General features: G+C 32.9%; 1 protein-coding gene across 8 annotated transcripts in view; it reads left to right on the plus strand.

Moving 5' to 3' along the window:
• Positions 1–14,252, plus strand: part of RYR2 (ryanodine receptor 2) — a 314,525-nt gene that overhangs the window by 233,804 nt on the left and 66,469 nt on the right. For all 8 annotated transcript variants that reach the window (XM_072331791.1, XM_072331794.1, XM_072331787.1 and 5 more), the window contains 6 exons: positions 2,696–2,745; positions 7,795–7,855; positions 8,558–8,796; positions 10,332–10,413; positions 11,136–11,266; positions 12,850–13,170. In XM_072331791.1, the coding sequence (XP_072187892.1) occupies positions 2,696–2,745; positions 7,795–7,855; positions 8,558–8,796; positions 10,332–10,413; positions 11,136–11,266; positions 12,850–13,170 (884 nt within the window). The remainder of the gene's footprint in view (positions 1–2,695; positions 2,746–7,794; positions 7,856–8,557; positions 8,797–10,331; positions 10,414–11,135; positions 11,267–12,849; positions 13,171–14,252) is intronic.

A 14,252-nucleotide genomic window follows, 5' to 3' on the forward strand; every position in this document is an offset into this window, starting at 1 on the left:
CATATGCTGTCTAGGTGTATGCATGACATTCCCAAACATGTAGCTCATCAAAAGGATTGGAAGTGCTGCCAAACACAGTTCATTTCTTTTCATCTAGAAGTGATGGATGAAGTCAATGAAACACATGCAAATCTGGATAAATCTTGGCTACAAGTGATGTTAGTGTGCAGTTTATTTCTTAACTGTTAGGCTAATATGACTGCATTATGTGATCCATTTTTTAAAGTGCTGTTTTGGGCTGCTTTGATAGATTCACAAAGTTTTTGTTTCTCCCACACTCTCCAGATTGCAGGAGATTTTTCAAAACTGAGTTTTGGGTCTTCTGTTGAGTTTTCGTTTGGGTGAAAATCTTACTTTGACTTTCCTTTGAATTAGGGGCAGTTTCTGACTGCTGTCATTTTCCAATGAAGATAAGCTGACATTCTTTAACCACGAAGTAGTGTCATTTTGATTGACAGCAAGTGCAACAACCATTCTTTGTTTAGCAAACACATTAAATCTAGACCAGTTCTAGGAGAACACACAGGACAGAACTCTTCCTGAAATAACATGGAATTATCTTTTATATATTTTAACCATCCTCTTCAGGATTGAATTCTTTTTCATTTCTTTTTCATTATATGACCTTAGAATCCTTGTATTTTTTCAGTTGTGTCAAATTAGTTCTGGACATGAATCTAAATACTAACCATTTGGAAATTATGGATTTTTGTACTTCCCCCCCCTCTTTTTTTTTTTTTTTATCCCCTTGAACTTACACTTGTTACACTGGAGATAACAAATTCAGTTTGATTTTGTGCAAACAGCATCTGCTGAATGTTACAGTAAGTTGAGTATCATCAGTGTGCTGGAACAGAAGATAGATTTTCAAAGCTGATTAATGTCATTATGGGAATGGAAACAGGATTTGTGCAATGATAATATGCCTCTGTACTGCTTTTCTTGTTGGACTAGATGAACCAGGATTCTCATAAAAGAATGCGTAGTATATGTCTGCCTCATGGTAAAAGTGAACAGAGAGCCTGCACCATGCACCAATCAGAATCTTTTCTAAATCAGGGCAGTCACTGTTGCTATAATGGATCACTATGCACTGGCTAATAAGGTGGATTCGACAGCACATTAACCAGACCATTCTGATTCTGGACATTAATGTTTGCATTTGTCACAGAGCTCTCATCTGTCAATGGAATGACATGTTCAGATCTTATCCAAAGACTGCAAACATGCCTATGTCTTTTGCTTTTAAATCAGAGGTTGCTAACTGGCCCGTATGCCTGCAATCATAAAATAATTAAATAATAATTAAAATAGCTTAATATGTAGGTCTCTCCAAAAGTAATGCCTCATTTCTCTGTAAGCTACAGCAGACACAAAGAGCACAATAACACTAGTTGATAGAGCACATTCTCAGCTACAAACACTGTTTTTTCAACTTAGTCACCATCATTAGCTATGCTTTTTCTCCAGGGATGAACAGGAGCCTTCATACTGTGTTCATAAAGATCTGCACCAGCAAAGGTGACACTCTGTCACCATCATTGCTGATGCACCAACCCACCACCTCACTGTGCTCAATACCCACTATTTGGTTTCCTGAAACGTTCAGCAGGTGTTGATGAATGTCAGCATTCTGCATGGGGGAATTCAGTTGTATGCAGTTGTTTTATATACACTTACATGTCAGATGCCATGTGACGGACTGTCCTGCTTCACAGCAAATAAAATTTAATGGAATATTGGTGGAAGTTTCAGCCTGTACAGATATAATGTCATCTGCCTCTGATGTCACAAACAACATAATAAAATAGGGGTTATTACTTTTGGAGATGCTCTCATAGGCAGAGTATTGTTAATGTCATTCTAGCAAATGAGTGTTTTAATAGCACAAAAATAGGGTTAAAAATTATCACTGTTGGAGAAACTTCTCAGGGTGGACTGGGTCATAAAGATTACACAAATCTCTCCCATATTTGGAGGCCAGCTTAATATGGGTAGGGCAGTGTGCTCCTGCTTCTATGAATTAATGCAAAACTTCATTCCTTATTGTTCAGAATGGGACGCTTCTCATAAATGCAGAAAGTATTCTACACATGTAAAATTAAATCATTGATGATATTCATTTGTGTTTACTTTTGACCATTTAAGAGGCTATTTTTCACATTACTTTATGTTGTTTCTCATGTTAAGTCGTGTTGAAAAACACTGTATTTAAAAGATTCATGCTGTGACCTCAAGATGGCGAGATCCAAGTTGGAATAGTTAAACATTTGCCATCAAACACTTCAATTAATTTGATTTCTTTACCTTTCATTTTCAAGTTGTCAGTGACATCCTGAATAGCATCCTACCATATTTTACTTCTTAAAGCTTTAACAGTAATTTCCTTGTGGGTTTTTGTATAAGACGCTTTTATATTAGTTAGCTTTGCTTTTAATTTGATTTAGTTTTTTTATTATTATTATTTTTATTTATTTAATTAAAATATGTGCTTATTTAACCATGTTTGTTAAGGATATGCACTTAAAATCTTTCTTTAATACTCTGTCCCACATTCTGCTCAGATAATTGATTCTTTCTGCGTGACATCATGTTGCTTTTCCTGCTCATATATCAGCTGTTATTTTTTCTTTCTTCCCCTCCCCCTCCTTTTATCTTCTTTTTTCCTTCTCTTTTATTTTTCTTTTGTCTTCAGCCTGTTCTGCAAACTTGGAGTTCTTGTCAGGCATAGGATTTCACTGTTTGGTAAGGAGACCCTTGACAAATACTAGCATGGCCATCTCTTGGTTTTATTTGCCATTTTTGCATTGCGTTATGTGCTGCTTTGTTGCATGCTGCATGACTGCATGGCTGAAATGCATGATCTTCACAGACCACTAATCGTTTAGGCTGGTAGATCACAGAATTTATTAGATGAAATCAAAAAGCTTTTGTAGTTACCACTTTCTTGGGGTGGGAGGTATTTTGTGTTCTGTATGACTTAATATCTGGATTTCATTATTCTTTAAAAATAAAAAAAAAATCACTGAGTTAATTATGGTTATATATTTGTTATTTTCTTATAACTCACTTGGAAAAAGCAGAATGTCAGAACTGCACATTTGTATTGGAAACTCATTAAGGAAAATTAGTAGTGGTCTGAAACGCTTAGTGATGTTCTGTGGAAATCTTAAACATTCCGAGATGTGCTTTTACTCCACATACGCATGTCTACTATATCTCTGACAGTATGTGAATTTATCAGGGGCTGAGTATTTGTCTTACTTCATAAGAAAATCACTTAATTGAAGTTAATTTGAAGTTTCCATATAGTATAAGTAACACATGCAATGTGTGGCACAATCATTTACTCTGCAAATTTTTCTTATGATAACTGGATAGTCAAAATAGTGCATCTTATGACATGTAGCTTCTGAAATTAATGGGTGCACTGCCAAAAACAGTATTCATGCATATATCTAATTGGGTAATCATCTATCTGACTAAAATTTGATTAAGATAACATGCATCTAACCAAATTTCTACGTTTCATTCACTTTCATCAAAAAATGAACAGAAGATGCTAATATGATGCAGCAGTGTGGTGTATTAAAATCTTACAAACCATTAACCTCAGAAGAAAATGTAGAAGTTATGTGTGGATATTGCTTTTAAGTATGTTTTGGGATGAATAAAGTGTTTTTTCCTGTTAAGACAAAAGATCATTAAAAATATTATTTGTTCAGCTGTGTGGTGGTGTAGCTTTTTCTGAAAGATGAAATTTGTAACCAGCCTATGCCTAAGCTATGGTTTATACACAAGTTTATTTCTTCAAAGAATGAACTAGTTCAGGTATACTATTAAGTTTTTTATCAAGCTTTTCTTTTGTAGTTGTTGCTGTGTGAATTTGTTTTTCTGATTATTTTTTGTCTCCTAAAATGAATGACAATTCAAGTACAACATTGGATTTAACGTAATTTCTTTGAGTAATAAAGGAAAGGCTGTTTCACCTTTCAGCTTACTGAATTATTGTTCTTGGGCTGCATTTAGGTAATATGAGGAGTTAGATCTGATGCTGTCAGGTGGTGCATGATGGCTATTGTTTGGTTTTCAACCCAAGTTTCCTAGTATGCAGTATCTAAGTGAATACAAAATCTTTATGCCAACACAGATATATAGCTTTCCCATTAGTTATGACAAGATTACAGTAAGACTCTGGAGCATAGTTGCAACTGTGAACCTACTAACTCAAGTCAAAGTCATCTTGCAGCTTGCCTTACTTTCACAATTATAGTATAAATCATACTAGAAAACCTGATTGGATCAAAAAGATTGCACTTATTTAAGTGATAGGAGGCCTGTGCAGAACAGGCAAAAATGCTTTTGAGGACAGCTCAGAATTCAGATGAAGCCTAGAGGCTCGTTAAATGAACAAGAGTTGCTTAGTAATAAGCTTTTTGAATGTTGTGGAATTTGCTATTTTGTTGGCGTTCCATACAAGTGTTTTATCTTTATTGTGAATTCTGAAGATACAGCTGCATATGTTGAAGTCATTAGTAAAAGCCCTGCACTGTACACCAACTCCTAGATTGAATTTAAGCAGTTAATTGAATGATATCTAAGATTCTTACTAAGATTACAGAACTGTAATTCAGCATGAACTTATTATTTTTTGAAAGTATAAATTAGATTTTGAAAGTAGAATTTACCCCCTATAATTTACTGTTTGAGGGCTGTATTTCTGCATCCAGTAGGATTTGCATCTGAGAATTTGAATTTATATTTTCTCAATTTAAAAAACAAATTTCTTTGAGTGGCTTGATTCACTTTCTCTATTGTTTAAACCACTGGTAACACATTATTTCTGTATGATTTTGTAATAAAAAATATCTACATATAACTAGTGCAGTGCTATGTTACGTGGAACAAAAATTTGTTCAATAAGAATGGCCTGCTTTTGCCTCCTCATTTTGGCTAACTTCAGAAATTAATCAGAAAAGCTCCAAAGAAAAGACAGAAGGCTTTCTCTGCTTAATTACATCCTGAATTTTTTAGGGTCCTCCCATTCTGGAATCAATAACCATGACATTTTCACAGTAAACTAAAAATTGTTCCTTCCTGATATATTAAGAATATCACTTCAGATACTGCACAGTGGTGCAGTTCTTGGGATCAATGTTGATAGTAGCTATTAGGATACATTTAACCTCAGCCTCTGGAACTTGTATTCTAGTATTTGCGTTTATCCACTCTCCATTGATTTTGTGAGCATTCAGTCATATGAAGATTTACATTAAAGACAGCTTATGTTTAAACTTTTATCCTCTGAATTGTACTTATCTGATCTCTTCATGATTGAAAGGAATTTTATATACTACATATTCATTTATGCAATTGGAGTATTTCCTACCAAGCTTTCAGGCTTCTCAAAAATAACAATATGTTTAATAAAAATACTGTTGATTTAATGAAGGTATGTATATGCACTTAAAAATATTGGCAGTACTAACAAAACTATTTTTTATTAGAAAACCCCTAATTTCAGATCTTATAACTCAAGTTCCCAAAAAAGTGCTGCCTTCTGAAGTTGACTTGTAAGCTCAGCTTGGAAGCAAACTGTTTCTTGAAATGCTAAATTTAAAAGGATTATTTTTTTCTTTTTTTCTTTTTTTTTTTTTTTAATTTAGTGAATTGTAAATGTTTTACGTAAAATATGCAAAAACATTTTGTTGTTGTTTGCTTTGATGAAAATAAGTAAATGCATGACATCAAACAAAAGTAAGACTCAGAACTGCCACAGAATCGAAACCTACATTTCATAGCAAATTTTATTTTCTAAGATTTTATAACAAATCCTTTCTGCGATTATAAACAAAAGGAAACACTCCAGGAAGGAATTTTCATGATAGTTTAGAAAGGCTGATTTCAGGATGATGTTGATAAAAATGACTAAACTGTACTGCATCAATTTTCATGGTCACAGAATTCTACTCTGATATCCAAGATGAAAACATGAAAGGTTTTTCCAGATTGCTGAGTACAGTGTCTATTTATCCCCATGAAAAATGTTTTTCTCTGTGTTTCTTTTACAGTGGGTTAACTGGTTGCCCTCACTTCTTATTTCAGAAAATGAAATGTTGCATTGTCTCATTAGTTTGCCTATACCTGACTAGCTTCCAAAATTCCTAGGAACTTTCAGCTATATAAACCCACCTCTCAAACTGATTCATTTTTAAAAGTCTCCAAAATTTGCAAATTCTTCTTAAGTAGGGAAAAGTGTTTTCAGAATAACTGGATGAATTTTTTAATTTCCCACCTGGTTGCACCATAGAATGTGCAACCTGATTTCTCATTAACATATGGCTGTTGTGCCTACATAGATCAATGATGTTACTTTTCAGGGAAATGGAATGAACATTTCTGTATTGCACTGTGGCTCACAGAATATGCACACTTTGCATTACAGATTAACCCACAGTCCGTGCTAGGTTTGCTTTGATTGCTTCCCTCTATCTCTGCTGTCATTACCATGGTCCTGAAATCTTTTCTTTGTCAATGCTCACATTCTTGTCACATGAGCAGTAGAATAGTAAGGAGAAAACATAGGGATTGTCAAAAATAGGAGCTGACAAAAACTTTAATCTTTATGGGCATAGTTACTTTCTTTTGTGCAGGATTCATTTGCTATTCCTCAACTTTATCATCTGGTTGTTACCTCATTGCATGACCATGAGAGCCAGTGCAAAGATGATGGGGGCTGCATGGTCGGCAGTAGCCATAGAAACTATGGTTCAGTTTTTTTTAATCTACCGTGGGTCTACACTGCAACAGTACCCCCTAAATTTGGTAACATGAATCAGCGTTCACAGTACTGCAATAATCCTCACACTCCTTCCTTACAACTTAGCTTTTAAAATCTTTATTTCAGTGAAACAGCTGCTACTTTAAATTTTTTGTTTGCTGATATTTTCAAGTGAAATAACCACTTGTGATGTAGTATACACTGTATGCAGCTGGCAGTATTTTCTTAAGCTTTCAGACTGTTTCATTTATTTGTTTATTTTTAATTGAGAAGCTAGAAATATAGGGAAGAAAAATTATTTTCATTTTTGCAATGATTTGCATTTAAATATATATATGTAACAGGTGGGTCAAATTTTTAAGCCTAAATCTGGATTTAAAATGTGAACTTAGGGGTGACATATAGATGCCAACATCAGAGACTGTGCATATTCATACAAGGCATGTGTGTAAGTTCTATTTTTGCATCCATAATTGTAATGTATATGATGGCAGAGACTGTTACTTATGAAGAGAACAGATCTGCTTCTTCTATAAATAGTTACATCCTATTGGTAACACCAGGGAACTAACCTTTTTTGTGATGTTTTATGTAAATCTTCACTTCAGTGTTGCAGAAGCAGATTTTAAATAGCTTTTATTTTCCTGAGAGAAGGAAGATAAATGTTCTGATAAACTTGGATCAATTAAAGCAAAGTTTATAAAATTAAACAAAAACCAGACAGTACACTGTAACTCTAATTAACCCCACATTTAAGTGCTTGATTCTTGATTGCCTCAGCTGTTTTATGAGAGATGCTTAACTGCCTCTAGTTACTGAATTTGTGCAAATGAGGATAAGACAACAAACTGCATGTTTTTTTTAACTTGCCTGTCAAAATTTTACAGAAGTTGAATTACTCTTCTGCTATATAATTTACTGTTTCATTAAAACCAAAGACATGGTTAGAAGACTGTAGGTATGCTCTAAAGTATGCTTAGCTAAATTGGTGGGTAATTTTCCTTTCTACTTAGGAAATGATGCAACATCAATAGTGAACTGTCTTCACATACTGGGCCAGACCTTGGATGCCAGGTAATACTGAATATATTTCCTAAAGTACAAAGAATATAACCTAAAAGAGAACAATTTTCAGTCAGATTTGTGTAAGTCTACAGCATTTCTATAGTCAAGAAAGGTGTCATAGTACTGAAAAAAATTCCCACTTCAAAATAACTGAAAATAACTCCTGCTTCATAATTACTTGTTTTACTTGTCTAGATTTTGGCAGAACAATATTTGTAATTTATGCTTCAAGTTTCAGTCCAGATCAGTGGTGTCTGATCTGTTTGCTGACTGTTCTTGCATCTGCTTGTAATCATGTGATTGTCTCAAAAACACAATAACGTTAAAGACATTTCTTTGTTTATACTGCTTATTAAAAAATAAATAAATAAACCAGGAGTTAAGCGCACCTAGAGTGCAGTGAATCTGTTTATGAGTGTCTTCATTGCAAAATTAATCCAGGTTGTATTTTGAGCAAATTATTCCCTGTCTTAAAAAATATCTGAATTTTTTACAATGGAAAACAAAATAAAAATCCTGGTGTTGTGTACCTAAGAAACTTAATTTTTTTCATCAGTTTATTCTGCTGTGAGGGATTTTATAATCTTGGAAGATGAAAGATTTTTCTTCATATCTTTGTAATCTATCTATTGTATAGAAACCAAGACTAGGCTTATTCCATGCTTGTCTAATGGAATATTCTGTTTCATTTTCTTTGCATGTTATATACAGAACTGTGATGAAAACTGGTCTGGAGTCTGTTAAGATGGCATTGAGAGCATTTTTGGATAATGCTGCTGAGGATCTGGAGAAAACAATGGAAAATCTTAAGCAAGGCCAGTTTACACACAGCAGAAACCAGCCCAAGGGAGTTACACAAATCATTAATTATACCACTGTGGCTCTCCTGCCAGTGCTATCTTCATTATTTGAGCATATTGGACAGCACCAATTTGGTGAAGATTTGATATGTACGTGTAATTTAGAAATGCTATGCTAGTAATATATTCATAATATCATAGAGTAAGTATTAATAGGCTTCTCATTTCAATTAGAGAAGACCTGAAAAATCATTATTTAAAACAGCTTTAAAGAATTGTTTTTGAAATGTTGGAGTTGTCTTAAAGGATTAGAATGTGTTGAGACAAATATCCAGTTCTCTAAATAAATTATTTCTGTAAAATTCAGTAGTCTCTGACAGTATCCAGAAAAAGTCATCTATGAGATTACTATTATATATCCATACTACTAGCTATATATCTATTACTACTTCATTACAAATACTGTTTTTAAAGCAAGAATATGCTTTGTTTACTTTCTATTCTCTGATATTTTGTGTTTTGGAACTTAATGATAAGCCTTTCTTACTTCTTAGCAGTGAAATTTTCTTTATCAGTTATTCCATATATCTCACGTTAGTGTAAGCTCCCAGTATTTGAATTCTTAAACTCAGAAAACAGTTTAAATTATGCCCAACTGTAAGATTATTTTATTTGTAATATTCTGATGACAGGCATCTAGACCTGGTGCTTGCATTACATTTACTGAGTAGTACAGAGCATGATCATGTACAAAGGTGCATTAGGGTACCTAAGGTTATTATTATAGCATAAGAACACTCAGCTCTAAAAGATGAACAGAATTATAGTCATACTGTAGTAAAGAATCAGACTGTGGTGCTTTGATGCACCATCTTCTAGGCTTTCCCAGCCCATTATATATGGGTTCTATTTTAGTTCCAAAATTTCATTGTATCGTAGGTAAAAATTATAGCACCGTGGGAGAGAATAAAAAAGTTATAAAATAAAAATATGTAAAGAATTGCAACATTGTCCTTCTTTATGGTATTTATACTTTTGTGAGACTAATACTACACCTTATACAGGAAACTCTTTTTTTCAAATGGATGTTAAGTTGAACCTCTCATTTCTGTGATTGAAGTGTTTTTAGTTTTGAAACATGATTTGGTGAAGTATTCAGAATCACCAAAAAGATTATTTCTCTTTTTTAATCTTATGTTGGTCTAAAATGTAAATTAAGTAGATGCTATTAACTGCTATGTAGGTCTAAATATATACATATATATATATATTACTGTGATTAAAACAATTAAATACATATTTAATGCAATTGCATTTTCTCTGTGGTGTATTAAGTACACTGGCATGAATTTTGTAAATGAATCTTAAAATTACTATTTTTTTTTGTATATGCTCAGAAACTTTATTTGCCATGAAATTTTTCAAAGTGTAAATGCCCAGGAATAATTAGAAAAGATTAATTGATACATTTTTTATAGCAATTAATGATTATGCCATTAGAAGTTGTTCCTACAGCTATGCTGTTAATTTCTTCTGTGGCACTGAATGTTCAGAAGACTGGATTTCTGTTTAGAGAATGATTGCTATAGATTGTCCTTGACAGCTTAAGATCACTAATGCTGTTGTTGACAAAAGAATTTTAATGAAGTTTTCTCTTGGTACCTATCATGTTTTCATTTCTTTAGTGGAAGATGTTCAAGTTTCTTGTTATAGAATACTATCCAGTCTGTATGCTCTGGGAACCAGCAAAAGTATATATGTAGAGCGGTAAGATGGAAACTTTTTTTCATATGTTTTTACTATCAGTATTTATATTCCAGTTAGTGAATATGTGAACTTCAGAAAAGAATATAGGGAGATGTGGTTTTTGGAAACACACCTTGGCAGAAAAAAAAAGTGCTCAGATGTTAAGCAGAATCCTGCAGAAGTTATTGCCTTATACTTAAAACATTGTATTATACATTTGTCAAAATGTAATACAACCAAAAAATTACAGACAAAATAGTCCGGTTTGATTAAAAGTATCACATGTTTTAAGGTCCAACTGGGGAACTGTAAAAATGTGACACTCAGTTCAACTATAGCTTTTATTATATCTCAGAAAAAGATAATTTTATCACTCAAAAGCAATGATAGTCCTACTTGATTTCTTGACACATCAGTCTATTCAATGAACTTTTTCGTAACTGTAAAATCAGCAAAGCTGATAGGAACATAAAAGAACAAATGTCATAATTATGATGACTTTGTGTTTTCCCTGCATATTCCTCACTTTCTTTCAACAAAGTAGTCCATCCTTGACATTTTATGTCATGGCATTTAATTCATCTGTTAGCAGAGTTTGCTGTACTTTTCATTTCCTATTACCTTTTCTTGTGTTGATAATAATATACAAACTTATGTCTTTGAGAGGAACACCTTAGAATAAACTGAAGACTGATTCAGAACTACAAGAGCTTGTAACTTTAATGATGTTTATTAATTAACAGGCAACGATCAGCACTAGGAGAATGTTTGGCTGCTTTCTCGGGTGCCTTTCCAGTGGCTTTTTTGGAAACTCATTTGAACAAACATAATATCTACTCAATATACAATACCAAGAATGCAAGAGACAGAGCAGGTATTTCCAGAATCTCATGTGATATTTAGCAAAACACAAATTTCACTATGAAAGTTTCTTTCTTTTGTAAATGTATTTTTCCATACAATGCAAGAATTTTATTTTATTCTCTTATTTGTGTTCTTCTTTCATAAATGAATAGGCAAATTTTAGTAAAACTATTTATTTTAGACTTTAAGCATACTCATATTTTCATTTTGAGATGCCCTACTCAAAATATGACTTCAGAGTCTATTTGCCATAGGTCTTTATGCATTGTTAGCAGTGCAGATATAGTGTATTTGGTGATGAGATTATATATTCTAGTCAATAACTCTAGTAACTCAGTTTCTGTATGCAATTTTGAGGCCCTAAAACACACACACTTGCCATTGAAGTGAAATAGCTTTTCCTGAATACATAAAATATATAAAATAGATGTAGTACAGCAAAGTATATAAGCTGTCCTTTCCTTGTTGCAAATACAAGACTCAGGATAGATACATTTCAGTAGCACTAAATATATTTATTTTGTACATATCTCTATGTTTCACTTTTGAAACTCTTGATATTTCTCATGCTAAAACAGTTGTGGAATAAGGACTTATGTGCCACTTTTTCCAGAGGTAAATAGAAGTCATGATAGATAATGATGTATGTTATGTATGCTGAGTGTGAATTGTAATACAGATTTGTATAATGACAGTGCATAAAATGCCAGTTTATATTGGCATAAATTTTATAATTTTGCCTGATATGAGACATTCTTGGAAGAGTTATAGTATCTTATCTTTCAAGTATGAACACCCATGCTTACTCACCATGTATATTCCAGCTCTTCTTATGTATTTTAAAAGATATTTAAATTTATTTTCCAAAATTGCATTGAGCTCTAAGGACACTAAAATGAGTGTGTAAAATCTATTTGAGCCTAGCTGAGAGAAAAGAGTGTTTTTGGAAAAAAATACTACATCTAGCCTTAATTGTATGCTACATTTTCAATATATGTACATTTGTCTTTCCTGACATACATGTGCAGTGAGATATCAGAAACTCATGAGCTAATGGATGTAGTTGAATTTAACTGTACATAAAAGAAATTGCCAGTAGGAAAAAGAGAAAAAAAGGAAATTGCAGTTCAGTTTCAAAGGAAAATACTGATGATTCAAGGAGCCTGAAAAGTCTACCATTACAATCAGAAATTCTCTTCCAAAAGTCAATTTCCCAAAATCTTTACATTATTTCAGGGAATGCTTTTCTTTTTTCTATTAATAAAGTCATGTCTCATCATATGTGTTGTGGTTGGAATTTTGAAACTTAATTTTCATTTCATTGTTCAAGCTTCCATAAAGAAATTGTTTTTATTATAGAAAGATTTGTTATGGAAGCTTATAGATAGCCAGTTTATTGCTAAGTGGTGTGAAAGCACCTATTGTTTCATTTTATTTTTAAATTTTTCTCTTGGATCAGAAAGACATAAATACAAATGGGAAAAAAATAAATAAATAAAAAGGTGGTATTTAGTATCACCTGGAGGGAATTATTTGCTTTCTATGACAGTATGTTAATTTGGGGATTTTTTTATTTTTATTTTTTTTTAATAGTTCTTAATTTACCTACCAGCGTAGAAGAAGTTTGCCCAAATATTCCGTCCTTGGTGAAGCTAATGGAAGAAATCGTGGAACTGGCAGAATCTGGTATTCGCTACACACAAATGCCACATATAATGGAAGTGATACTGCCTATGTTATGTAGTTACATGTCACACTGGTGGGAGCATGGGCCAGAAAACAATCCTGACAAAGCTGAAGTGTGTTGTACAGCCTTGACATCAGAGCACATGAACACTCTGTTGGGTAACATATTGAAAATCATCTATAACAACCTTGGTATTGATGAAGGAGCCTGGATGAAGAGATTAGCAGGTAAGATGTAAAAACAAAAAGATAAATAAACATGTATATATAATTGGAGTATAAGTCTATGTATACACTCTGAGTTACTCTGCATTTACCTTGTTGAAGTTGGTTTAGAATAACAGTCATATATTTGATTAAAAAAAAAAAAGAATTATGAAATAATTATGAAATATGAAGTTAGAACCACTAAGCATAAGGGGAGAATTGCATAAGCAGTATGTATTAATCTCTTAATAAATAATTTACTAAATACATTAAACTGTATCTTTTTCTCCAGAATACACACATACATATTTAGCGGCATGTTGAATGAAAGGATTGTAGTTGTTTAGCCCATTACATACCAATTTACCTCTTGCAGGCATTGGAAATTTTATTGTTCTTTATGAGAGCTGGATCCTTAAAAAGCTGTTCTGAAGCTATGTATTCCAGCATTTCTGTTACAATGAAATGTGGAGATGCATGTCATTTTTTAAACATGGTATTACTTCATTGTGATAAGACATGTAAATAAATACAGTTTATTAATCAATGTTGCAGTCTTTAAATAGAAGTCACAGTACTTCAATGTTGTGATTTCAGGTTTTCAAATAGCCTTTCTTATGATTTTTGAATACTTATTGTAGTAGCTGGTAACAGTCTGGATTCCTAGTCTACTGACGTCTAGTAACATAATGAACTCTAATGATAAGTTGGAACTGCCTAAAATTCTCGGTAATCTAATAGATATGTTACAAATCGTTTTGCACTAATGGACCCAGATGAAGGGCTAATTTACACTGTAATTTTTATGAATGGATTTGCACAAAATTTTGCTAACAAGTCTCAAGTGATGGATTGATGGATAGTTGAATCAGTCTCATTTCTGTCTATACAAGCCTTCCATTGTCCTACTGTACATGAGAAATATAAGCAGGCTGTTTGAGTAGCGTTGTAAATACCTAGAGTGTCCTTTTCAGCCCTACTTTAGTGAAGCTGACAACAAGGTGCAAAAGAGGAGCAATGGCTCATAAAATTTGTGTGAACACTCTTTAGCTATATAGGTACCTACCCGTGCATACCATTAAACAATTTCCACATTGTTAACA

Source organism: Excalfactoria chinensis, chromosome 3 (assembly GCF_039878825.1).
Source record: "Excalfactoria chinensis isolate bCotChi1 chromosome 3, bCotChi1.hap2, whole genome shotgun sequence".
NCBI lineage: Eukaryota > Metazoa > Chordata > Aves > Galliformes > Phasianidae > Excalfactoria > Excalfactoria chinensis.